This window comes from Salminus brasiliensis, chromosome 19 (genome assembly GCF_030463535.1).
Source record: "Salminus brasiliensis chromosome 19, fSalBra1.hap2, whole genome shotgun sequence".
Taxonomy (NCBI): domain Eukaryota; kingdom Metazoa; phylum Chordata; class Actinopteri; order Characiformes; family Bryconidae; genus Salminus; species Salminus brasiliensis.
In genome coordinates, this window is record NC_132896.1 from 29,263,627 (window position 1) to 29,288,671 (window position 25,045).

General features: G+C 41.7%; 1 protein-coding gene across 1 annotated transcript; it reads left to right on the plus strand.

Moving 5' to 3' along the window:
• The first annotated feature begins 887 nt into the window (after nucleotides 1-887).
• fmr1 (fragile X messenger ribonucleoprotein 1) lies at nucleotides 888-15,411 on the plus strand. Its single transcript, XM_072663135.1, has 15 exons — nucleotides 888-1,198; nucleotides 3,556-3,608; nucleotides 4,085-4,178; nucleotides 4,298-4,369; nucleotides 4,765-4,913; nucleotides 5,021-5,114; nucleotides 5,212-5,328; nucleotides 7,114-7,284; nucleotides 7,379-7,457; nucleotides 7,980-8,092; nucleotides 8,470-8,556; nucleotides 9,402-9,597; nucleotides 10,035-10,223; nucleotides 10,410-10,489; nucleotides 11,593-15,411. The coding sequence occupies exons 1-15, from the start codon at nucleotides 1,148-1,150 to the stop codon at nucleotides 11,758-11,760; spliced, it is 1,713 nt and encodes a 570-aa protein (XP_072519236.1). The 5' UTR covers nucleotides 888-1,147; the 3' UTR covers nucleotides 11,761-15,411.
• Nucleotides 15,412-25,045: the final 9,634 nt, after the last annotated feature.

The following is a 25,045-nucleotide window of genomic DNA, read 5'->3' on the forward strand; positions in this document are numbered from 1 at the left end:
CTGGCTGTGACTGGGAGCACATTTCAGCCATGAGAGAAGAGTGTGGAGAAGTGAGTAATGTAACCATGTATTCCTCCTGATCATGGAGTAGATTTATTTAGCGTCATTACCATTTCTATGATCATGGAAATATTTCATGAAATACACCATATAATTCACATATTTATTTAAAGTGCATCTCATAGATGGTATTGAGCAGTGCTAGGAAATCCATGACTCAGGGTCTTTTTCTCTTAAAAAAAAAAGGGATAATTGTCATTACCGCAACCAAACTGTCATTACCAGCACAAAAAATGTTGTGATGGTAATGACAGGTTTTTAGTGACCATCAGTCTCTTTTACCTTTTTAAGTTAAATTGCAAAATAAACTTCCTAAACTAATTTGGACTGGTTTTCCGTCAGTATGATCTTAATATCAGTAGCGAGCTCCAGAAAATATGGAAAACCAGTAAAGGAAGAAAACGTAAGTCAACCTGCTGGAATGACCTGGGTTTCTGCACTGCGCCACTTGTCAAATAAATTTAAAATATTTAAATTATATATAACCTCAGTCTTGTCCATTATTATGTTTTTTTTTTAAGATTGTCAAAACCATTGCTAAATTATTACTAATGCTCTTTTTCAAAAGTTAGGATGATACCAAGAGAGCAGTGACAGAAGACCTTTCCTCACACATATTATTATAAACTTCACTACGAATATAATTATCTACACAATATACTTATACAGTTATAAATAATTCATAAAATATTTAGTAATAATTAAATATTGTATCTGAACGACTTTTACATTTTTAATGGGCCCTCGGTTGTAGGTTTGATCGAGGGAGCGTGGTGACGTAGCGCGCAGCCCCGTGTCACGTGTTCGTGGAGGTGCGCGAGGGGAGGGAGACGGGCTGTGTGTCCGTGTTTACATCGGAGCGGAGCGGCGACGAGCAGCAGCAGCGGCAGCAGCAGCAGCCTCGGCCTCCTCGGGGCTCCATGCACGGTTCCCTCTGCTCTCCAGCCTAAAGCGTCAGGAGCACCAGCCCTAGCGGCCTTACCCCGCCGCTCGGTAGAGGAGGAGGAGGAGAAGGAGAAGGAGGAGGAGGAGGCGCGACGACACGGCAGCTGCAGCCACTTCTACTGTTTCACTGCGGGCGGGCGCCATGGACGAGCTGGCGGTGGAAGTCCGGGGGGCGAGTGGGGCTTTCTATAAGGTGGGTACCACCCTCCATCTCGCTCTTCTTTTAGATACCGTCTCCTTCCGTGTTTACGTCTCCGAGTCCCAGCAAGCCTCCCCCCCGAGTCTGGGCTGCTTGCGGTGCTGTAGCCGTCCAGGCTCGCTAGGCCCAGCCCGCCGTGGCCAGTCTTGTTTGTTTGCGGTGCGTTAAGCTCGGTAAGGTCCAGCTCCTCATCTGGCTTTATTTAGAGGTACTTATGATCTGTTCTAGCTTCCATATGAGCTCTGTTTAACCCCCTGATTCAAAGCTAAGCGGTACCTTTTGCTCCTCGTTGAGTCTAAAATGGCTCGACGGCTGGTTTTAGGCCACTAGCTGCCATTGCTCGTATCGCTGCAAGCTGCAGAGGATGGTGGTTAGCTGGCTCTGCTACACTGTGAGATCCTGGGACGCTGGATTACAGCACAATCCTTACTTCTCTGGACCCTAAGCATTACCCCTTCTATTATTTTGCACCTCCAAGCCTGTTCAAGCCAGCATTACACGGGCAAGTGGGGTGATTGAAGCTTATGTGTGGCATGGCATGGGCAGCCAGCAGCCAGCACTGTGTCACCTGTTCATTTCTGTACAAGTTTGTGCCATTAGATCAGTGTTGATCCCATTTGTCTGGGAAGCCACTGCTATTTTTATTTCTTATTGCCATTCTGTGCATACACTGTGGTGGTAAAAGAGCTCTGCGGTAGCTCCGGGAGGGGGGCGCGTAACCTGTGCACTGTCAGCCTGGTTAATCAGCAGCCTTACTGGCATAAGACTGCTTAAGAATAAATGTAAGATCTCACAAATAGCAACTTTACTCTCAATGGACGTCAAAAAGATGGAATTTCAAGTCACTTTGCAGGATTTCCATTGACCCATTCATCATATAGTTTAAGAAAATTCACGGTTATGGCAAAAATGGAGATGCATTATGCTGAATCTGTTGGGAAACAGTGGTTTTAATAGCTGGCATTATGTCAGTATAATGAAGCTTTTAAAGTAATGCTTAAAATGAATTCTTAAAATTGCAAGATGACATAAATATGTGGCAACTGATCGCCTTGGATGCCTGGGTTCTCAATCACAAACTCCCAAGATCCAGACCCTCTGTGAGCGCTCAGTTAATGACGGCCCCACATGAGAGCTGGTATGAAAAAACACAGGTTAATGGACTACTTCATTAGTACCCAACTATACCCTTTAAAATGACCACAGGTACCCATTTCAGGAGGTCCCATTGGTTGCCGGTCTACTCAGAATCTATTCAGCCAACAAACCTGAACAACAAGGCCATATTGGTCAAAATTAATACCAGCACAATGCATCTAAACCTGCATTTTGCTTGAAGAGACCGTGTTATAACTGAAAATGAACAGTATCTGAAAGTAACTGGTTTAAAAATAAGAGCCCAGTAACAGAAACCAGGCGTACGGATTCTCAGAAGCCCCGCCTTTCAGCTGCCTTTACGTCTCCTAATGTTGTACTCGCATATATCACCCGTGACATACAGTGTAATACTGCGTGTCAATCAGGTGTTAGAAAATCTGGCATCTACATGCAGCTCTAGATGCTGTCCCGCAAAAACCTTGTATCTTCATTTTTGACATCATTTGAGCGCAGGTTTCTGAAGAATGGAAAATGGACCAGTAAATAAAAACATGTATAGAAATGCTCCTAAAAATATTTTGTTCACTTCTATTAAAAGTTAAGGAGGCCTTTTCCCTCAACCCTTACTGCAAACTTGCCCTTTGGCTATATAAGGTTGGAGCACCAGGTTGTTGATGACAGGGTTGTAGGTTCGAGACCTTGGTAAGCTGCCACTGTTGGGCCCTTAAGCAAGGCCCTTTACCCTCTCTGCTCCTCGGGCGCCTCAGCAATGGCTGCTGACCGCTCCGGGCATATGTGCTCACTGTCGCGGTGTGTGTTCAATGCACTGATGACTTAAAGGTAAAGGTAAAGGTGCACGTATTTGTCAGCGAAATGTGTCCTCTGCATTTAACCCATCTGTGGTAGTGAACACACACACACTAGTGAACTAGGGGCAGTGAGTACACACACACACACACACAGAGCGTTGGGCAGTCAACTCCAGCGCCCGGGGAGCAGTAAGGGTAAAGGGCCTTGCTCAAGGGCCCAACAGTAACAGCTTGCCGAGCCCGGGAATCGAACCCACAACCCTGTTATCGATAACCCGGCTTTAACCGCTGAGCCACCACTGCCCCCACTTAACACTAATGTTGAATATTTGTTGTTTTGTCTTGTCTGATGATCCGATACTGTGGTTTATGGTATGTGCATGGATGTGTTTGTGCATCTTTGCAAGAATTTGCATTGTAGTAACTGACTGTCCCTCCTTACAGGCCTTAATAAAGGATGTGCACGAGAGCACGGTCACTGTGTCTTTTGAGAACAAGTGAGTATCCATCTACCTTTACTAGTAAAGTGCTGTTTTCCTTTCGGCGGGGGGGTGGGGGTTGCTGGGTATTGTATTGTATTACTAAGCCAGAGTGAAGCCCAGTGGCACATAAGGGGCTATAAGAATGCTGGCCGATATTGATAAAATTGAGTGCATCAGTAGCATGAGATATTTGGATTAGCTGATAAAGGTGAATATTTCTCCTCCTTTAAAAAGAATCTGATTGGACTGCTAGACCTCTCTTACAATTATACCAGAGTGACACATTGCACATGCTAGCGTGAATGGATATAATGCTCAAATCAAATATATTGCTAAAACTGTGAACACAGCGGCATGTATGATGTATCGCCCAGCTTCAGAGGCCTGCTTTGCAGGCTTTTATCAAAAACTGTAGTGAACCTGAAGTGAACCTGATTCTACCTCCTCTAATGAACCATTTCTGGATGTTCTCCATTTGTTTGGCATCGCAGTTGGCAACCAGAGCGACAGATTCCTTTTCATGATGTTCGCTTCCCTCCCCCCGTCGGAGTTCAGAAAGAGATCAGCGAAAGCGATGATGTCGAGGTACGTACGCTCACAGCGTAGTCGCACCACAAAAACGCATGTAACCAGCAAGCCTGGCACTGCCTGTTCTGTCTGCATAAACTGACTCACAACTGTTGGTTTTGCTGAATGATCTGTAGGTGTACTCCAGGGCCAATGACAAGGAACCATGTGGGTGGTGGCTAGCCAAAGTGCGCATGGTGAAAGGAGAGGTGAGCAATAGTGGGATGATTGAGTTGGATGTGTAAGGGAGGGGGGGGAGGCAGCTCTAAGCTATAACCACTCTACCGTTGTGCCTGCCTTAGAAGAACTATTCTAAAGTGAGCTACCATCAAAATAACCGTCAGGAGTGGGAGGGTACCTCCATGAATCTCTGTTTCGCTTTAAGTGACTAGCCATTTATTGCATCATGAAGCTGACTGTGTCTAAATCAGATCACGGTCACCTGAATGAACACCCTGATGATTTGTGTGGCATAGATTGGCTAAGACGTACATTTACGCATGTCCACATGCTTCCCTAATGAAGTGGTAAATCAGAAATGTGAAGGTGTGACCATGAAGACTGTATTTCTGTTTATCTGTGGCTCTTTGTCTGTCCTCTGTAGTTTTATGTTATAGAGTACGCAGCCTGCGATGCCACACTGAATGAGATCGTCACATTAGATAGGCTACGGCCTGTGAACCCAAACAAAGCCGCCTCGAAGAACACGTTTCTGAAGATCAGACTGGACGTCCCCGAAGATTTGCGGCAGATGTATGTGCTTCGTTGTTTGAGCGTAATTCCTAACACGCTTATTACATTATGTTAAATGATATATTAATAATTGTATGGAATTTGACGGATTCCCATTGCATTCCCAGGTGTGCAAAAGACTCTGCTCATAAAGACTTCAAAAAAGCTATCGGCGCGTTCAACGTCACGTACGACTCGGAGAAAAAGCAGCTGGTTATTCTGGTAAGGCTTTGCTCCCCGCACAGAATCCATGCAGCTCCTTCTGAAAAGTTCTGGAGCTTCACATTTTTTAGTAACGCTCTCCTTTCCTTCCGTTCAGTCGGTTAATGAGGTTACGACCAAACGAGCGACCATGCTGACGGACATGCACTTCAGGAGCCTGCGCACCAAGCTGGCCCTCATCCTGCGAAATGAAGAGGCCAGTCGGCAGTTAGAGGTACGTCCAACCGTTCCAAGTCTGACATCAGCCTGCCTTACACTCATACACACCAGTTCAGTACTGTACACTCCACTGCTCTGCTCACTGTAATCAAGTCTGCCAGCAAAATGTGCAGTTTGTTAGGGAGAGGAGTTCCTAATGTAATGAAAATAGACTTTATTGGTGCCGTAACTTGATACGTCTGACACGTTTGATTGAATGTGACCGTTGGGAGTCCCAAACGGTGCACGACTCCTGTTCATTATGGGATACAAATCTGCTGTGTGGCACTTCAGGGCGTCTATATTTAACAAGTGCAAAGGGGTATTACTTTCTCCTATGTGCGTATGCACAGCTGTTACATTCCAGGCCTCTGCAGTTAAATGTGCTTCTGCCTAGATGAGCCTTAGCTGAGCCATGGCCAGAATATGATTCCTCATTGATGCACAGGTCAGTTACGGAATAAATATAGATTGAAATGGGTGTCGTATAATTAGAAACATTAAAAAGTCTGGTCACTCTGATGCCAAAAAGGGAGAGATGAAAGAAGTAGATTTTGGGCTATTGATAGATTGTACTGTGGATCTTTCTAATTTTAGCTAATTGCATAGTAATACTTGGCAGGTGCTGGCTTTTGCATTGTGCATTGAAAAAGTCTGCTGGTCCGATGCTTTCCCTTAAAACATGCCTAATTCGTATGTAGAAGCACTGTTTTGATTTCCTTGCTATGTATAGAAATATGAATTTCTTAATGTTAGTCTCATAAGTTTTGTAGGTTGAGGGTGATTTCAACATTTCTCTACCAGTTTAGCTGATCTGCAGGTTCAGTATGTCAGTCACTTTAAGACATTTGTTTGGCAGCATCAGTACTTTTAGACCCAAGTCCATAAGACTACACAGTAGGATGATCCTAAGTCCTGCTGTGTTTTAGGTCCACTGAGGTGCACATGGGCTTAACAGCGCTAACCTCTTGTGCCATACTGGAGTGCAAAAGTTACAAGACTGCAGATTATCCAGATCATGCGTAAAGACATACATAAAGTGTCCAAATGTTTGTGGACACCCCTTTTAAAGAATGTATTCTTGCATTCAACTATAATAAATTGCACTTATTGCTGAAACAGATTTGCAGATGCGCACATACCCTTGATTTCAGAAGAAGCCAGGGAAAAATGAGCAGGTGTCCCAATACTTTTGTCCATGTAGTGTATTAAAAGATTAGTATACATGTTCAGCATTTCTCTCTGGAGGAAAGACTCTGAATGCAACCTGATTGTCCAGAAATTCCATTAAAGAATAGGCTGTTTCTAGACGGTGCACTACAGGCTAGGCCTGTCAAGATAATGTTGTTTTATTAGTAATTATGGTTCTTATAATAAATAACAATTATAATTAATAATTGTGACATTATTTATTTTACCTAAATACTAATTTATGCTAGTGATCTAATGATTAACAGCATAATGGTGTGATTACACCATTATTTTATTTTATTATTATTATTATTATTATTATTATTAATAAGAATATTTAGACTTTGGAATTGGAATGTAAAAATATAAATAAAATAAAACCTCTGTTTTTAAAACATACCCAGCTCATTTACGAAGTCATGTCCATATATTGTTTGATAACACGACTATCGTGACAGGCTTACTAAAGAAGACATTCCTTTTCTTATACAAATGTTCTCCTGATGAAGAGGACATATATTCTGATGTGTAAAATTCCCAATCTATCCCTTCTTGCTCATGTTTTACCATTTGCTTGACACCCCACCCCCCTTCTCCACCCTCTCTGTAGAGCTCCCGGCAGTTGGCGTCCAGGTTCCATGAGCAGTTTGTGGTACGTGATGACCTGATGGGCCTGGCCATAGGCACGCATGGAGCGAACATCCAGCAAGCTCGCAAAGTCCCTGGAGTCACCAACATAGACCTGGATGAAGAGACCTGCACCTTTCACATCTATGGAGAGGTACACAGCAAGATGATGTTTGACAACCAGTCTTGGTCTGAAGGCGCTTCGATGCCTAGGATAGATGTGTGACCAGTGTGGGCTTTGATTCCAGGACCAGGAGGCTGTGCGGAAAGCGAGGAGCTACCTGGAGTTTTCTGAAGACATTATCAAAGTGCCCAGGAATTTAGTAGGTAAGGACAAGAAAAAGTGAAATGTCAGCTGATCTATGGACATGACCCCCGAGGTGCTTCATCCTTCTGAAAACGCTGCTTTAGAAGTCTGGAAGTGAACCACACTGCTGTGACCCTGGCGCATCATATGGCATCCATGGCTGGGGGGTCTGTGAGAGTGTAATTGGCCATGTCGTCATTAGTGTTGAAAGGCAGCAGGGGTCCTCGATCCCCTGTAGTTAAGAAACACTGCGCCCAATCAAGGCTTCTGTTTTCTAATGACTGAGTTCAGCAGTTGGCTCCTGCGGTGAGCTGTTTGAAAATGCTGACGATGATCATTCAGAAAGGCTTTACATGCACCAGAGGAAGGCATGTGAGACCCTTTGACCTCCCAGTTGATGGCGCAGTGCAATTACATGGTGAACATCTGTAATGCTGGTCGTTAGCTGTGAGTAAGCTGGTGAGAAAAGCAGTGAAGTGCTTTATATGATAAAGTGTTTCGAAAGCCCCCTTGGAACTGTCTTTCTGTCTCTGCTTCACCAGGAAAAGTCATTGGAAAGAGTGGGAAACTGATTCAGGAGGTTGTGGATAAATCTGGTGTTGTCCGAGTAAGAGTGGAACCAGAAAACGACAAAAAAACATCTCCAATAGAGGAGGTCAGTATTTGTTTACAAGCAAACGTTCTAAATAACCTTGATTTTTTTATATATTATTTACATACACACCACACCAACTCATCCCCAAGTAACCCTTAAAGTACTGGATGGAGAACCATTCATCATTCTAGAGAACACAAGCTCAATGCTGGGGGGGATTCATACAAGCCTCAAGCCCGCACCTGCCATTATGTTTATCTGCTCCTGAGAGTCCTATTTGCACGGGTGCAATTTAAAGTAGCTGAATGCATTCATTAGAAAGGGTGTCCACAAACATTTGGACATAGTGTGTGTGTGTGTGTGTGAGAGAGAGAACCTTTTTATTCATTAATGTGTAACTTTGGTTTAAATCAATTTATTAAACTTTTTGTTAAAAGGGCATGGTGCCATTTGTGTTTGTTGGGACAAAAGAGAGCATTTCAAATGCTCGCATCCTGCTCGACTACCATCTCAACTATCTGAAGGTAGGCCCTTTTTTCTTGCGTTACTTGCAAAAATGCCCTTCTCTCTAAGATTTGTCTCACAGTCAAATCTTATGGTGTCAGAAAATATGGTGCTTTCTAAGGCCCAAAGCTTGTCCAGTTAGTTATAATTAGGGACGCCGATGTCCAATATATTTTTTTTAAAGTATAAACCTGCTGATATCGATACATTATAAAAGTGTCATAACGGGCACCGCATCTGTCTGGATTAGCACCCCAGAAAACACATAACCTATATTTGTAGAGGGCTGCGAATGCAGTAAAATGGATCTAAGGCAGGTATTTTACTGCAGTAGCCGAGTCTAAATGGTCTGCTTTTCCAGAGTACAATAACTATATGATCAAGTATTGGTTTGAAATATCAGTAAATATGAAGAAACTTTGTTTCTCAAGCGAAAATCTGGCAATTTCTATAGGATTCCAAAGCTATTGGGCATCCGAATTATTATTGTTATTATTATTGTTATTCCCTTATATTAACCTTAATAATAATTTGCTGCTGCTTACTGGTTGACTGGTACTAGTCACAATATTACGTAATTCTAAAGTTCTTTAAAATCTAGTCGTTTCACTTGTCTGATTCATTAAATGCTTCAAATGCTTTAAGGATGGAAACAACCACCCTCTGGATTTCCTGTAACTGTATGCTTTTGTATATATCGTCGCTGTAAAGTAGATGTGTAACTGAAGTCAGTGTAAAAAGGTTTTATTCTTTGTTGGTTCATGAATCGCAGAATTTTGACACTATGTGAAGAACACCTGTCAGTTTCTAAATGTAACTAGAAGAGAAAAAAAAATTGAAAATAGAGATGTTTTGTCATATTCAGGAGGTGGACCAATTGCGGATGGAGAGGCTACAGATTGATGAACAGCTGAGACAGATTGGCGGAGGACCCAGAGCTCCTCCAGGCAGGCCAGAGAAGGAAAAGCCCTTCAGTGCTGATAATGGCATGGGCCCTTCACGAGGGGGCAAACCCTTTGGTCGCGGGGGCAGAGGGAGACGAGGCCCTACGTTTGCCTCAGGTACAGAAAGTTTCCCCAGGAATACATTTCTAACCCATGTGTAGTGTCTGAGTTCGCTTCTTTAGATTGTTCTGAGTCTGGTAAGCTGATGTAGCTAAAATTAATGACTGTATAGGCAGAATGCAGCATGGCTGCCTCTACTGTTTTAGCCTTGAGATGTATTTTGTCTCTTTTTATAGATAACACTGTGTCATAACAAAGTCAGAAACCAGATAAGCAAGTCTGTCTGAGTTTATTTAACAACATTGTGGGGGTATAAGCTTATCTGATAAGCACATTAGCTTAATAGCTCCAGTGCAAATCTGAAGGCCTAAAGATTCATAACTTTGAATGGTTGCTGTAATGTAAAGCTTTAATAATATCATAACTGCACGAAATGTCTGTAAATCACAACCGGTATCATTTTTTGTGTGACCTTTTCCCTTATATTTGGTAAGGGACCAACTCTGAAGCCTCTAACGCATCAGAGACCGAATCTGACCACAGAGATGAGCTGAGTGACTGGTCCCTGGCCCCCACAGACGAGGAGTCAATGGGTTACCCTAAACGGGTCTCGGACGGGCGCAAGCGGGGTGGAGGGACCAGGGGTCGTGGAGGAAGAGGCAGAGGAGGAGGGGGTTACAAAAGTCAGTCGCTTATTCTTTTCCTTCTATATTTTCTCAAAACATTTGTTCTATGTGTTGTGTTGGACTGTTTCTAGATATTATGTAAAAATATTCAGTATTATGGTTGCATAAATTTATAGTGCAGTTATATTCTAGATAGAGCTATCTGGTGCTAACATATGTGGGGTTGGATCTGTGTTTACTCAGCTGAGGAAATGCACTGGAGTGAGTCCCGCTCTCGTAACTCCAGAGATTCTAAGCCAAGGCCTCAAGAGGATTCCCTACAGGTAAATGATTGCTCAGGCTTCTGCACTGTTAGTAGAAGTTTTCACATACTCTGTAGAAAGGGACCCAACAGTTCTTTCAGAAGATTGAATTATGCACAAATATCCAGCAATAACACAGGCAACTATATCTATTTATACTGGACACAGGTGGAATTTGGTCTCCGCCTTTAACCCATTCATGCAGTGAGCACACACACAATCACACACACACCATGGACACCCAGTGGGGAGCCAACACTGGGTTAAAGGCCTTGCTAAAGTGCCCAACAGTGCCAGCTTGACGAGCCCGGGTATTGAACCCTGAACCTCATACATGCAAACCGTGCGCTCTACCACTGAACTACATCCCCACAAGGCATGGATCCTTGTTAACGCAATAATACTGCGCATGTGTCCTGCGCTTACTCACATGTTCATAACTCATGACTTGCATTCACTTTAGCTGTAGTTCTTCTTTAAATCACTCAATCTGACTGGTTGTTCTGCTGAGGATTGGTTCCCCTTGGTTACTCTTAACGTTTCTTCCTCTTGATCTGAGGGTGTTTTTCCTTGCCACTGTCGCCATTGGCTTTCATAAAAGTGGCTCGGGCCTGCATCTCTGTAAAGCTGCTTTGTGAATATATATATATATATATATATATATATATATATATATATATATATATATAAACTAATATATAAATATAATATATAAACTAATTTGAATGGTGCTGCAGTTGGCCCAAAATCTATTTAGGCTGCATTCAGGTTGTGTGAATGTCAGTTATGATATGATATGATATGATGTATGACGAAATGTGACGCAGTCTGCAGCCAAGGTGGAGTATTGCTACAATATGTCAAACATGGTGGTGGATGGGTATACCACCAATAGAAGTGCATATATTGGTGCAGTAAGTAAAGTATAGGAGTCGACCTCAACCGCAGATATCTTTAACTGTCATCTCTTAACACCACTATAATGAAACCTCAGTATATTTGGGAGACCGGTATACTGGACAGCACATCTGCCAAGCTCTGATCTAACAAACTAGTTTCTGCATATCTTGACACACATAACCGATTAATCCTTTCTTCTGGCCTGCTGCTCCTTCCTCTGTCAGATTCGAGTCGACAGCAATAACGAAAGGAGCGTCCACGCCAGCCGAGGGCCTCAAGCACCCACCGGAGACGCCAGCGCCCCCAGACAGCGGCCTGTTAAAGAGCGAGGCTTGAAGAAGGAGAAGCAAGAAGGCCAAGACAGCCAAGTGGTGGTGAATGGGGTGTCGTAAAACAGAGAGCCCCCCTCCGCCCCTCACCACTCCCCTTTCAGTCTCCCACTCAACTCCACCAATCCAGAAGCTTCTTCATTAGAGACATATTAGGCCAAAGACAACCAGGTCAGTAGGGCTGTCGCAAGACATGACATCAAGCACATTTTGTAATTGCTAAAAAGGGGGCAGTAGACGAAGGTCTCTGGTGGATGCCGTGTTGCATTTTTGTAGTCTACATTGCTTAGGGAAGCCGGTCTCTAAATCAGATCAGAAGCTACAGGTTTTGTAATTGACTCTCTAGGCAACTACCTATGAAACTAACTGAAGCTGTGGGTGAAATACGTTTAACAAGAAAAAGAAAAAAAAAAAACAGTGTGTGTTTTTTCAAGTATTTCCTTCTTTTCGTTCTCCATAAACTCAAGGACAAAAGAGGTGGATAGAGGATGAATTCAGATTCAGATGTTTGGTGTTAGTTTCAGTGCCACCTTTCATGGCATATAGTTTTTTGTTTGTTTTTGTTTTATTTTCTACCCTTTGGTGTTCTAGAGCCCATTCAGATGTGAGGTCCCAGCCACATCGCTAGCAAAAAAAAACAAAACAAAAACAAAAAAAAGACAGAAAAGGAAAAATTGAAAAGGAATAAAAAAAATAAAAAGACGTAGACCTAAAGACGCTCCTACATGATCTGTGCCTTTTAACTAGTGTGGATAGTTTCAGAATTTGGATGTCCAAATCAGGGAAGAAGACATGAACAACACTTATCCAACCAACGTTTGTGTTGCGATCTCAGCCAGCCACTGATAAAAGAAAAAAAAAAGAAAAACAAGAAGAAAAAAAAGAGCAACCTTTTTGTGGTGCATGTACAGTATTTCATACCCATCATTTTTGTACATCTGAAACGCAGGACTTCATCAAGCCTCAGTTTATGTTTTTCATGTGGCTGAGGTTTTGAATTTTGAGTAGAGAAGATTTTCGAGAACGTTCTCCTGACCAAGTCATGGGCGTGACGTATTGTAGTCAACCACTTTTACGATGCGATTCTATGGACGAAATATTTCTAACCACTTGAGAGGTGTTCTGATTTTTTTTTTTTTTTTTTTTTTTTTTTTTTCTTTCTTCCAAACTCTTAAAAATAAAGGCGCTTATATGCCATAGAGGAATCACATTTGGTTCCATAAAGAACCAACCATGTTTGTAATAGAGATGCGTGAGTGTGAAGAACCTTTAAGTTGGAAGCTGTACATCTAGTGTAAAAGGTTTTTTTGGACCTTTTTAAAAGGTACTTCACACTAACACTTGCACTGAAATCTCTGTTATTAACAACCAAAAGTGTTTTTTTTCCTGTGGCCTCCCTCAAAGAACCATTTGAAGCCCCTAAATGTTTTTTCTTTAAGACTGGACATTCTTGTTGTGAAGTAAATATCCACTTTATCTGGTAGTGGTCAGTCTACACTTTTTTTTTTTTTTTTAGTAAATAATTACACTTAATAGTAATAGTATTCCAAGTCTGGACCATCCAAACATTAAAATAAATAAATATATAAATAAAGCTCATATTGCCCCCACCTATCTGTCAAACAGGGTGAACATGACCTTTTTGTACCCCATACTGGCTACACAATACTGCCATCTGTCCTGCTGTATTTTTTATTATTATTTTCTTTAATAATTTTTTTCCCCCCAGTGTCATGTTCAGGTGTGAAGCACCGATAATGGAATCTCTTTCTGTAACCGTGTCACTGTCCTTACAGATGGATCATCCTAGAATTTGGAGCATTTAGCAGCGGGGTTGCATACTGTATATTATATCATTTGTTAAGAGATCGATCGTCGCTGTTTCTTTTGGATTGAAACTTTAAATGTGCACTTATCATGTTTGTGTTACTCTGCAAGTACTTAATCTATTAAACTCTAATAAACTAGAATGTGATAAGACTTCTCAGCAGGTGAATCACATGTATGCTGTCAACATAATGAACTGAAGTTTAGATATCTTTGCTAATTTTGAGTCTACTGTACTTTTTTTCGCAGCTCTGCGCGCTTAGGGAGGGGGAAGAGAGATAGAGGGAGCGAGGAGACGTGGCATTTTTAAGTTTGCTAATGAAACCGTTTGTCTTATCTGAGCAGTGCTTGTGCATTAACCTCTTTAGGTTTACAGTTCGAGAAGACGTGATGCTGTTCTGAACCCACAGACGTTTAGTTTTTCTGTTTTTTTCCTTCCCTTTTTTCTTTTTTGGGAAACCTACTGTGACAGTAACCCTGGTAGTGACTTTCTGCGCTCTCTTATTTCGCTGTACAGCTAGTAACCATTCATTTACAGCCAGTTAGAGCCGTTTTTTTCTCCCTCCGTCGCTGTATGCTTGCTAAACTCTCTTTGGCGGAAAAGGCAAAAATAGGCAGCCCCACTCGCTGCGGCTTAAACCACAGTCTCGAAGTGATTCGCCTGGATCAATATCTTATGTAAATTAAAAAGGATACTCCAGTGTTTTTAGCGTCATCTCTGCCGTGTGCATTGGTAACATGCAATTTCTTACTGCAGGCACTGATTTTGACACGCTGTTAAAAACCCAACAGACAGCCTGCTTACTCGGTACACAGTGGAAGCCAATGGGTTCCTAAAGCAAGTTCCCTTTGGCTTCTATTATAAATGTGCTCTGTTCTTGTACTACCAAGAGTTGACATCTGAGCAATGCCATGGAAGAACCATTTTTGATTCCATGAGGAACCACTTTAAAGAACCACTTCTTTAAACCTCCTCCTTCTTTATGGAACCCACAATGGTGGTTCTATGGCATTTCTCAAAGAACCCTTTGTAGACCCTTTTAATTTATTAGAAGCGTGTAAGTGCATGGAAACGTGTCAGAATTAGGACAGTCTGTCAAATGCTACCAGTGCAGACTGCATTAAAAACTGCTGGAGTCCTCCTTCCTTCCTTTAGACTTTAGGATGGCTTAGGGAAAAAGGTGCAAACCTTCTCCCACCTTTTAGACTGGACGCAAGGTTTGCAAGACAACTGAAAACTGATCTTCTAAAAACACACAAAACCAGACAGAGCCAAGCTGGTAAGCTTGCTACAGGCAGCGGATTTACAAAGACAGGAGTGAAGGAAAGCTGCAAAGTTCTCTTTCCTGTGAGCTGGTCGAGGCGTTTTAGCCGCCACCTCACGCAACTCCTGGACTAAGACTTAACTCCAACGATCGTTAAATGGTTTACTCTCGGTGTTTTTACGGCCTGCTAACCTGAGGCAGGCTGGAAGCTGACGAGATTCGCGACAGTCGGTCATCGGATAAGAAAACAACTAAACTTCTTACGTCTCGCAAGCGTTGCCAAACACAGACTGTTTTCTAGCTATTTATTTGTCGGAGAGCATCGATGAATTTACAGGACGATGAAATCGTATAAAAATAAAGAAAACATCTCTTGCTCACAACGTAAGCTGTCGTGGTCAAAAAAAGATGATAAATTGAACAGGAGAAAAAAAAAACATGGAAAAACTGTAGATACTGAACCAAGGTAGACTGACCTTGTATGTTACTGCACTTTGGGTAATAATTTCTTTGTACATAATAGCAGAACAGACTGGGTTTTATGTTGACATTGTTTGGTTATAGTGCAATATATTTTGTATGCAAGCAGTTTCAATAAATAAAGGTTGATCTTCCTCTGCAAGCTCAAGTGCGCCTTTCTCTTTCTTCTCGCAATTGAACTTCCTGACTGCTGTTACACGCCATATGTCTTGCGGATGGAAGCGTTTGATCAGTACGTAAATACAGCCTGGCGCTGTACACATTGTGTAATTTACCACTAGGATAAAATGTAAAACATGAATGAAAAAATGTCGTTTTTAGCTTGTCATGCAATATACACTGGTTGGACAAAAGTCTTGAGACGCCTCACGCTCACGTTTATCCTGCTTTTGGTGGAGTAAATGTCTCTACTGTCCAGGGAAGACTTTCTACTAAATTTTGAAGCACTACTGCGAGAATTTGATCTCATTCGTGACTGGAGCGTTGGTGAGGTTGAGACGTTGGATGATCCTCATCCCACCCCACCCTATCCCACCTCATCCCAACCTTAAAATTATTGGATGAAGCACCATCATTTGCAATGGGTGCAACTTGAAGTAGTTGAACGCATGTTTGGGGTGTCCACAAACATTTGGACGTATAATGTACCTCAGAACATAAAAAGGTGTCTTTTATCTTTGAGGAATGGAAATCGATTATTGGGGAAAAATGGAGGAAACAATAGCAGGTCAACGTCTTCACATAAACACACAACCTCACACACGTCCAAGCCCAAAATATAACATACAAAAAAATAGGTGACGTGTCAAAATTTGGACATACTGTGTTACTGTTTTATTGGAGACTCAACATAGGACAGCCAATCAGAACAGAGCTTGTTTGCATAAGCTCCCATTTTGGTCAAGTTCATGAAACCAGTTCGAGATGACCTCTGCGTTGTGACCTGGTGCATCATCGTGCTGGAAGTAGCCGTTAGCAGATGAGTAAGTTGTGGTCATGAAAGGATGTATGTGGTCAGCAACACTACTCAAAACCGGCTGTAATTGCTATTAACCAGCCCCTACTGTGCCGAAAAACCTTCCCCACACCATTACAGCACCTCCACAAGCCTGGACCGTTGACACAAGGCAGGGTGCATCCATGGATTCATGGTGTTGGTGCCAAATTCTGACCTTACCATCTATGAGCCTTGGGGCCAGGCTACGCTTCTCTAGTCTTCAACTGTCCTGGTTTGATGAGCCTGTGCCTCAGCACTGCAGCTTGAGCTTTCTGGACTCTGGCAGACAGAAGTGGAACCCGATGGGGTCTTCTGCTGTTGTAGCCCATCTATAGCCCCCATCTATGCCTGATCACTTCTGCTGCTGGCTGTGACCTCTCCTGTCAACAAGGAGTTTCCCTGTCTTATTCAGAGTAACACTAGAGATTGTGAAAAATGCCAAAAATCCCAGAACATCTGCATAGAACATAGAAATGCTTAAACCATGACGTGAGTTTCACATGTGTTCCTCATTAAGTGCTCGGAGTGTGTATATGTCTTAAAGGCACAGTAATAAAAGCAGTCTGTTTAATTATGAGTGGGATTTTGCATAAAAACATGTAAGTCAAGAGACAGTTAGACCCCAAACACACCGTTCCCACATGCACATGCACTGTTGACCCCCACAATACTCACTCAGTCAGGCCCAAGGCCTTGAAGAGGACCTTTCTCGGAGTCCTACGGTGATAGAAGTACAGAGTTTTACTACAACGGGCCACTATGTCTGGTAGTAGCCAGTGTAGAGATGGGCATGAGCAAGTCTTTATCTCAGTCACGATGGCCTTCTTAAGGTTGTGTCTTCAAGTGCCAGAGAAGGAGCACAACACAATATACGCCAAAAAAATTGAGTTTAGTGGTAAATGCATAAAGTTCCATTTTCAGACCTTTAACCTTTTAAACCCAATATATTTTAGGGCTGTATGATAATTATTTGGCCCTTACTGGTGCTTAATATGCTATGCTCTCATTCCTCCACATGATGGAGCCGTTGCATAACAGACCGCAGTAGTGTGAGTCTATTGCTGGCACTGTGCAGCTCTTTGTTTGATGGTCATGTTGGCCAAGTAAATTGTAACTGCATATAATTCAGTCATAATTATTAATATACAAACTATATAAGTGTAGATTGCTAATCTGTTAGCACTGTAGAGCATATAGTTTCAAACTGTCACTGATAAAATACAGAAAATATATTTAAATGAATATTTATTCATTATTATTATTATTTGTTGTTGTTGGGATCACTGGTTCCCTCATTGCAGCATCACCACTAGATATTAGCTACATTGCATCTAATTTCTGAATTGAATTCTGTTGAGAATAGCTGTGGCCTTGGCCTGATCTTTGCAGTAATGTTTTTTTCACGGCCATTAAGCAGCATTTCAGTTTTAATAGACGGGAGAAAATGTGCAGGAACTTCATCTACAGCCTTTCAAAGCTGCCTGCTACCTGTTCATTCTTCACAGTAATATGTCAGGAAAATAAATCCACCCCTCCGTGCTATCTCAAGCAGTACTGGCGGGAGAGTGTTGTGCGCTAGGCTAATCTCCAGCAGCGCAGCAGGACCACGCTTTCCCTTCAGGTGGCCGACTCTGCTTTCCACGGCTCAGTGAAAGCATTTTAAAGCCATGCTTTTGACCTGAAATCACATTTACACAGATTTCCTCTTTCACTCGCATGTATTCAATCAACCAAGACATGTACGGGGTCTGACGTTTGTCTGCTTTGTCTGCTTAGTGTAAAAAAAAATGGAGCCACAAGGCTAATGTAGCTAACCAGTAAAGGCAGATTACACCCCAAACAGTTAGCATTGCGCTAACGGCAGACTTTACACCACACAGTCGCCTCAGAAATACTGAGAATGGGAAGAAGGCTAGGCTATCAAATCTTTTCCAAAATGTAGTCAGTCAAAGAAAAATAAATGTACGGGGTCTGAAGTTTGCCTCTTAAGTATAAAAATGGAGCCACAAGGCTAATGTAGCTAACCAGTAAAGGCAGATTACACCCCAAACAGTTAGCATTGTGCTAATGGCAGGCCTAACACACCACACAGTCGCCTCAGAAATACTGAGAATGGGAAGAAGGCTAGGCTATCAAATCTTTTCCAAAATGTAGTCAGTCAAAGAAAAATAAATGTACGGGGTCTGAAGTTTGCCTCATAAGTATAAAAATGAAGCCACAAGGCTAATTTAGCTAACTTGTAATGAAAGCTTATAATCCAAACAGTTAGCATTGCGCTAATGGCAGACTTTACACCGCACAGTCGCCTCAGACCTTGTTCAGGTGTTGAGTAATCTTAAGCAGGCTCGCTAATGTGGTTTCCAATACTATGAAATACTGTTATCTAAGAATGGGGGAAAAGGCTAGGCTATCAAATCTTTTCCAAAATGTAGTCAGTCAAAGAAAAATAAATGTACGGGGTCTGAAGTTTGCCTCATAAGTATAAAAATAAAGCCATACGGCTAATTTGGCTAACTTGTAATGAAAGCTTATAATCCAAACAGTTAGCATTGCGCTAATGGCAGACTTTACACCACACAGTCGCCTCAGAAATACTGAGAATGGGAAGAAGGCTAGGCTATCAAATCTTTTCCAAAATGTAGTCAGTCAAAGAAAAATAAATGTACGGGGTCTGAAGTTTGCCTCATAAGTATAAAAATGAAGCCACAAGGCTAATTTAGCTAACTTGTAATGAAAGCTTATAATCCAAACAGTTAGCATTGCGCTAATGGCAGACTTTACACCGCACAGTCGCCTCAGACCTTGTTCAGGTGTTGAGTAATCTTAAGCAGGCTCGCTAATGTGGTTTCCAATACTATGAAATACTGTTATCTAAGAATGGGGGAAAAGGCTAGGCTATCAAATCTTTTCCAAAATGTAGTCAGTCAAAGAAAAATAAATGTACGGGGTCTGAAGTTTGCCTCATAAGTATAAAAATAAAGCCATACGGCTAATTTGGCTAACTTGTAATGAAAGCTTATAATCCAAACAGTTAGCATTGCGCTAATGGCAGGCCTAACACACCACACAGTCGCCTCAGACCTTGTTCAGGTGTTGAGTAATCTTAAGCAGGCTCGCTAATGTGGTTTCTAATACTATGAAATACTGTTATCTAAGAATGGGAAGAAATCATAGGCTGTTAAATCTTTTCCAAAATGTAGTCTGTCAAAGAAAAACGTTTGCCTCTTAAGTGTGAAAATGAAGCCACAAGGCTAATTTAGCTAACTTGTAATGAAAGCTTATAATCCAAACAGTTAGCATTGCGCTAACGGCAGGCCTAACACACCACACAGTCGCCTCAGAAATACTGAGAATGGGAAAAGGCTAGGCAATCAAATCTTTTCCAAAATGTAGTCAGTCAAAGAAAAATAAATGTACGGGGTCTGAAGTTTGCCTCTTAAGTATAAAAATAAAGCCATAGGGCTAATTTAGCTAACTTGTAATGAAAGCTTATAATCCAAACAGTTAGCATTGCGCTAATGGCAGACTTTACACCACACAGTCGCCTCAGACCTTGTTCAGGTGTTGAGTAATCTTAAGCAGGCTCGCTAATGTGGTTTCCAATACTATGAAATACTGTTATCTAAGAATGGGGGAAAAGGCTAGGCTATCAAATCTTTTCCAAAATGTAGTCAGTCAAAGAAAAATAAATGTACGGGGTCTGAAGTTTGCCTCATAAGTATAAAAATAAAGCCATAAGGCTAATTTGGCTAACTTGTAATGAAAGCTTATAATCCAAACAGTTAGCATTGCGCTAATGGCTGGCCTAACACACCACACAGTCGCCTCAGACCATATCCAGGTGTTTAGCAAATGTGGTTTCTGACACTATGTTATATCCTATATAGTATAGTATATAACTATACTGTAATATAAGAATGAACAAAAGAAAAGCTATGATAAGAGATAAGCTATGAAATGGACACAGTCGTCCTCTTTTTCGAAATGTAGTCAGTTATAGAAAGGGATGTACAGGGTCTGAAGTTTGCTTCCTACATGTTAAAATGGAGCCACAAGGCTAATTTAGCTAACCAGTAATGGAAGCTTGTATCTCCAACAGTTAGCATTGTGCTAACTGCAGGCTTAACACACCACACAGTCGCCTCAGACCATGTCCAGGTGTTTAGTCATCTCAAACAGCTTTGCTAATGTGATTTATGACACTATGACGTACTGTTATATGAGAATGAAAAAAAGAAAATCATAGGCTATGAAATGGACACAGGTGTCCTCTTTTCCGAAATGTAGGCAGTCAAAAAAAGACGTGGGGTCTGAAGTTTGCTTCTTACGTGTAAAAAATGGATTCACGAGGCTTATGTAGATAACCATTTATGGAAGCTTCTACCTAAAACACCACAGTCGCCTCAAACCTCGTCCAGGTGTTTAGTCATTTCAAGCAGGCTTGCTAACGTTGCACCATATGAACTATATGTTTTCCAGGGCCGAGAAAATGGAAGTCACATTGCTAAGAAGAATATCAGCAGCAATTCCAGGTGAACAGCTAATTGCTGTGTCAACTTTACCACGCTTTCACGTTCACATTCGTTTAATCATGGCTACCATTGTATCTACATACAGTATATAGTAGCTAACAGGGCCTAACAGGGACGTCTTTCAATGGAAGTCAGTGTAAAATGATGTTATTCAATGTTGGAGCATTTCTATTGGTCCGTTCATCATGACATTTTGACACCATGTAAAGAATCATTTGCAAGATTCTAGTTATGTCAGAAACTGGAAGAAAAAAAAACATCAATAAGCAAAAATGGAGATACATGGCCTTTTTTTGTGACAGTGTCAATCTCCAGCAGTTTAGTCTCACCTTGAATGAACCTCATTCAAGTGTTTCTTGAATGAGGTTCAGCCTTTTGACTTGAAGACACAATACAGGCAGCCAATCAGTAGAGAGGTCATTTACATATATCTTCTTAAAGGCACAGTGACTAAATCGTTTAATTAACAGTTCAATTCTTAGGGAGACGTTGAAAAATGGTCAGGTAAAAATGATAATTTATGATGTGCATTTATGTCATTTATGTGAAGTAATGTACAGGAAAGCATGTATCTGTATCTTACATATTTCTAGTTTTTAATTATTATATATTATTATTATTAGTAGTAGTAGTAGTAGTATTAATTCCTTGAAGTCCAGGGATCTTTGAATGGGTTTTGGTACTAAAACATAATTTATAGTTCAGAGTTTTTACATGACATTTATCCCTTCGTGCCTTCAAAGTCTGAAATATGTAAACACCTCTGTTCTGATTGGCTGCTCTGTATTGCGCTTCATTCAAAAAGCAGAGTGGGCAAAATAGATGGTTATATGTAAATGTATTAGAACACAATTTCAGACGGACAAACGGGACGGCCTGACTGACGGACCTGGAGGAAAAGTGCATGCGCAAGAACTGCCTCTTGTTTGCCACAAAGCTAACATGTATATGCTACTGATGCTGGGGGGCGGGGGGGGGCGGTTGGGGGTGGGGGGGTAATCTTGGGTAAGCTGAGGTTGGATCTCCTTGCTTGAGATACCATGGCATTAATGTGTGTGTCAAAGTCTGTAGTGATAGCATGTTGACTCACTGTCGTTTCCACAGCCGCCAGCCTCACTCAGCTTTGCTACTGCGGCATTAACATGGCTATCGTATCTGTAGCATCACTACCGCTGTGCTAGCATTGCTAGCCTTGGCTGGTCTTTTTGTACTACGTCCAAGCCTTTTTTCCAGTATATGGGCCCTTTATATTCCTACGGTCACTTTCTATAAGCAAGGGCTAGAAATTGTCTGGATAATCTTAATACAGCAGTCTTTAAATGACACCTATTAGACACCTTGCCTATGTTTAAGATGCCTTCACTTCAGCTTGATTCTGTTTTACAGCGGGAAGCATTTTAAAACACTGCATTTGCGCCGGTGCTGACACACATTCAGCCCAACCCGACTTTCTGCAGGTGGAACGGGCCCAATTATCCGCTCCCCCAAACAAAAGTCACTCCTCGCTTTTTTTGCCCCAGGATCCAAGCCGCCATCGACTGAACGGATCCACCAGACTGACCTAGTTGTGTCCACAAGAAAATGCACAGACCTGAGATGCTTTCCCTCTCTCTCTCTCTCTCTCCCTTTCTCTCTCTCTCTCTTTTGCTCTTTTCCTATCCACTATTCTTTATTTCTTTTCATCATACAAAGTCTGCTTCATTTAAAGCAACACTTACGACCTCACCAACCACCCCCCCCCCCCCCCCCCCCCCCCCACCATCCCTCCTCTCTCTCTTTTTGTGCGGTCATTAATAAATGCATGGGAAATTAATGGCAACACTTAAAATTGTGCCTGGAGTACTATTTAATTAGCATATAATGACAGATGCTGTACATTCATTAGAGCTCAGTCCCAGTCAAGTGACTGTTTGGCTGGGTTTAATCTATATTTATACTGCGGTGAAGGGGTCCGATCTGGCCTTTGGAGTTTCACTGCAGTGAAGACGTCTGTTAAGGAACTGATGAGTGAGTGGATGGAGTGGAGGTGGTAGGAGCCTACCTGTTATGCGCTGTTCTTTTCATGGCGAGCATCATAAAAGGATTAATTGGAGGTCAACCATAAGTCCCTCCTGCTCCTGGGATCAGTTAATGTGTGAATAATGGGGCTGAACAATATATCAGGTGTTAATTGTCATGATATTGCTCTTTGGAATACTGAATGTTGCAATATGCTAAAGCTTAACTGTTTAGGGGGCATCAGGGGTAAATTGTAGGGGCTGAGTTAGCATGTTTAGTCAGCAAGTGTGTGACTTTGGGCAGCCAGCCTTGACTGTTTCTTTAGTGATAAGACATCCCAAACTTAGATTTCCTTCTGGATCAATAAAGTATCTATCTATCTGTCTATCTATCTGTCTGTCTATCTATCTGTCTATCTATCTGTATGTCTGTCTGTCTGTCTGTCTGTCTATCTATCTATCTATCTATCTATCTCTTTATCCATCTACCTGTCTGTCTGTCTGTCTGTCTGTCTATCTATCTATCTATCTATCTATCTATCTATCTATCTATCTATCTGTCTGTCTGTCTGTCTATCTATCTATCTATCTATCTATCTATCTCTTTATCCATCTACCTGTCTATCTATCTATCTATCTATCTATCTATCTATCCATCTACCTGTCTGTCTGTCTGTCTGTCTATCTATCTATCTATCTATCTATCTATCTATCTATCTATCTATCTGTCTGTATGTCTATCTATCTATCTATCTATCTATCTATCTATCTATCTATCTATCTGTCTGTCTGTCTGTCTGTCTGTCTGTCTGTCTATCTATCTATCTATCTATCTATCTATCTATCTGTCTGTCTGTCTATTTATCCATCTACCTGTCTGTCTGTCTGTATGTTTATCTATCTATCTATCTATCTATCTGTCTGTATGTCTATCTATCTATCTGTCTGTCTGTCTGTATGTCTATCTATCTATCTATCTATCTATCTATCTATTTATCCATCTACCTGTCTGTCTGTCTGTCTATCTATCTATCTATCTATCTATCTATCTATTTATCCATCTACCTGTCTGTCTGTCTGTCTGTCTGTCTATCTATCTATCTATCTATCTATCTATCTGTCTGTATATCTATCTATCTATCTATCTATCTGTCTGTATATCTATCTATCTATCTATCTATCTATCTATCTATCTGTCTGTATGTCTGTCTATTTGTCTGTCTGTCTATCTATCTATCTATCTGTTTGTCTGTCTGTCTATCCATCCATCCATCCATCCATCCATCTATCTATCCATCGATCTATTCCTAGTTGTTGCTGTTGCTATGAGGTTGCTAAGGTGTTAAGGTGTTCCTAGGTGGTTATTATTGTGTTTGGTTGCTATGGAGTCGCTTAGTGGTGGCTGAAATGATTCTAGGTGGTTGCTGGACAATTACTATGGTACTTTAGGTGGTTGCTAAGGTATTGTAAGATGGTTGGTATGGTATGCCAGATGGGCAGCACAGTTGCTAAGTGTTGTTGCTAAGGAGTTGCTAGGTGGTTTGTATAGTATGGCTGAATGATTGCTAGATTTTTGTGAAGCAGTTGCTCCCAGGTGGTTGATATGGTACCCCATGTGGTAGCTTCCTAATCTATGAAGGGTGCACACACTTTAACAAGCCATTTATCCTTATGGGAGGGAAAAAGCTGTGTCAGACAAAACAATCTGGCGGTGGAACGGTGTTGATATCTCCAGAAGTGCAGGATGAGTTAACTGAAAAAACTCTAATCACACTAGACTTCACACCAGCTTTCACACCAGTACAGGCCTGTCTCGAATCACACCACATCTGGTACAGGCCCATAACCTACTTCATCCTGAACCCAGAAACTCACGACGCTCAGGCAAATTGTCCATCTACAGCCTTACAGTGTCTTGCAGGAATTAGCTGAGAGTAATACTCTCGACTTGCATGTTCTCTAAGCTGGATCGGGCTGCAAATCACTCAGCATTTGCCCCTGATCTGTTCTCTGAATTATGCAACATGATTGCCTTCTGTATGTCTGTCAATAGCACATAGCCGCGATGAAAAATGAAGTTATTTATACAGCCTTGGAACAGGGAGGGCAGCCGGGGAGTCTGGATGAATAATAGAATAGGCTACAACTCACCAAGCTCCCTTAAGTTGAAATAAATCACTGGATAAACGAAGAGAGGAAGTCCCATTAAAGCTGCTACACAGCATTAATTAGCGCTACTGGATGATGCTA

Excerpts from the sequence above, each read along its gene's own strand:
- fmr1 (XM_072663135.1), top strand. The coding sequence starts at position 1,148 with ATGGACGAGCTGGCGGTGGAAGTCCGGGGGGCGAGTGGGGCTTTCTAT. Across the intron at positions 7,285-7,378 it reads CCTTTCACATCTATGGAGAG|GACCAGGAGGCTGTGCGGAA; the intron begins GTACACAGCAAG and ends CTTTGATTCCAG. Across the intron at positions 7,458-7,979 it reads AGTGCCCAGGAATTTAGTAG|GAAAAGTCATTGGAAAGAGT; the intron begins GTAAGGACAAGA and ends CTGCTTCACCAG.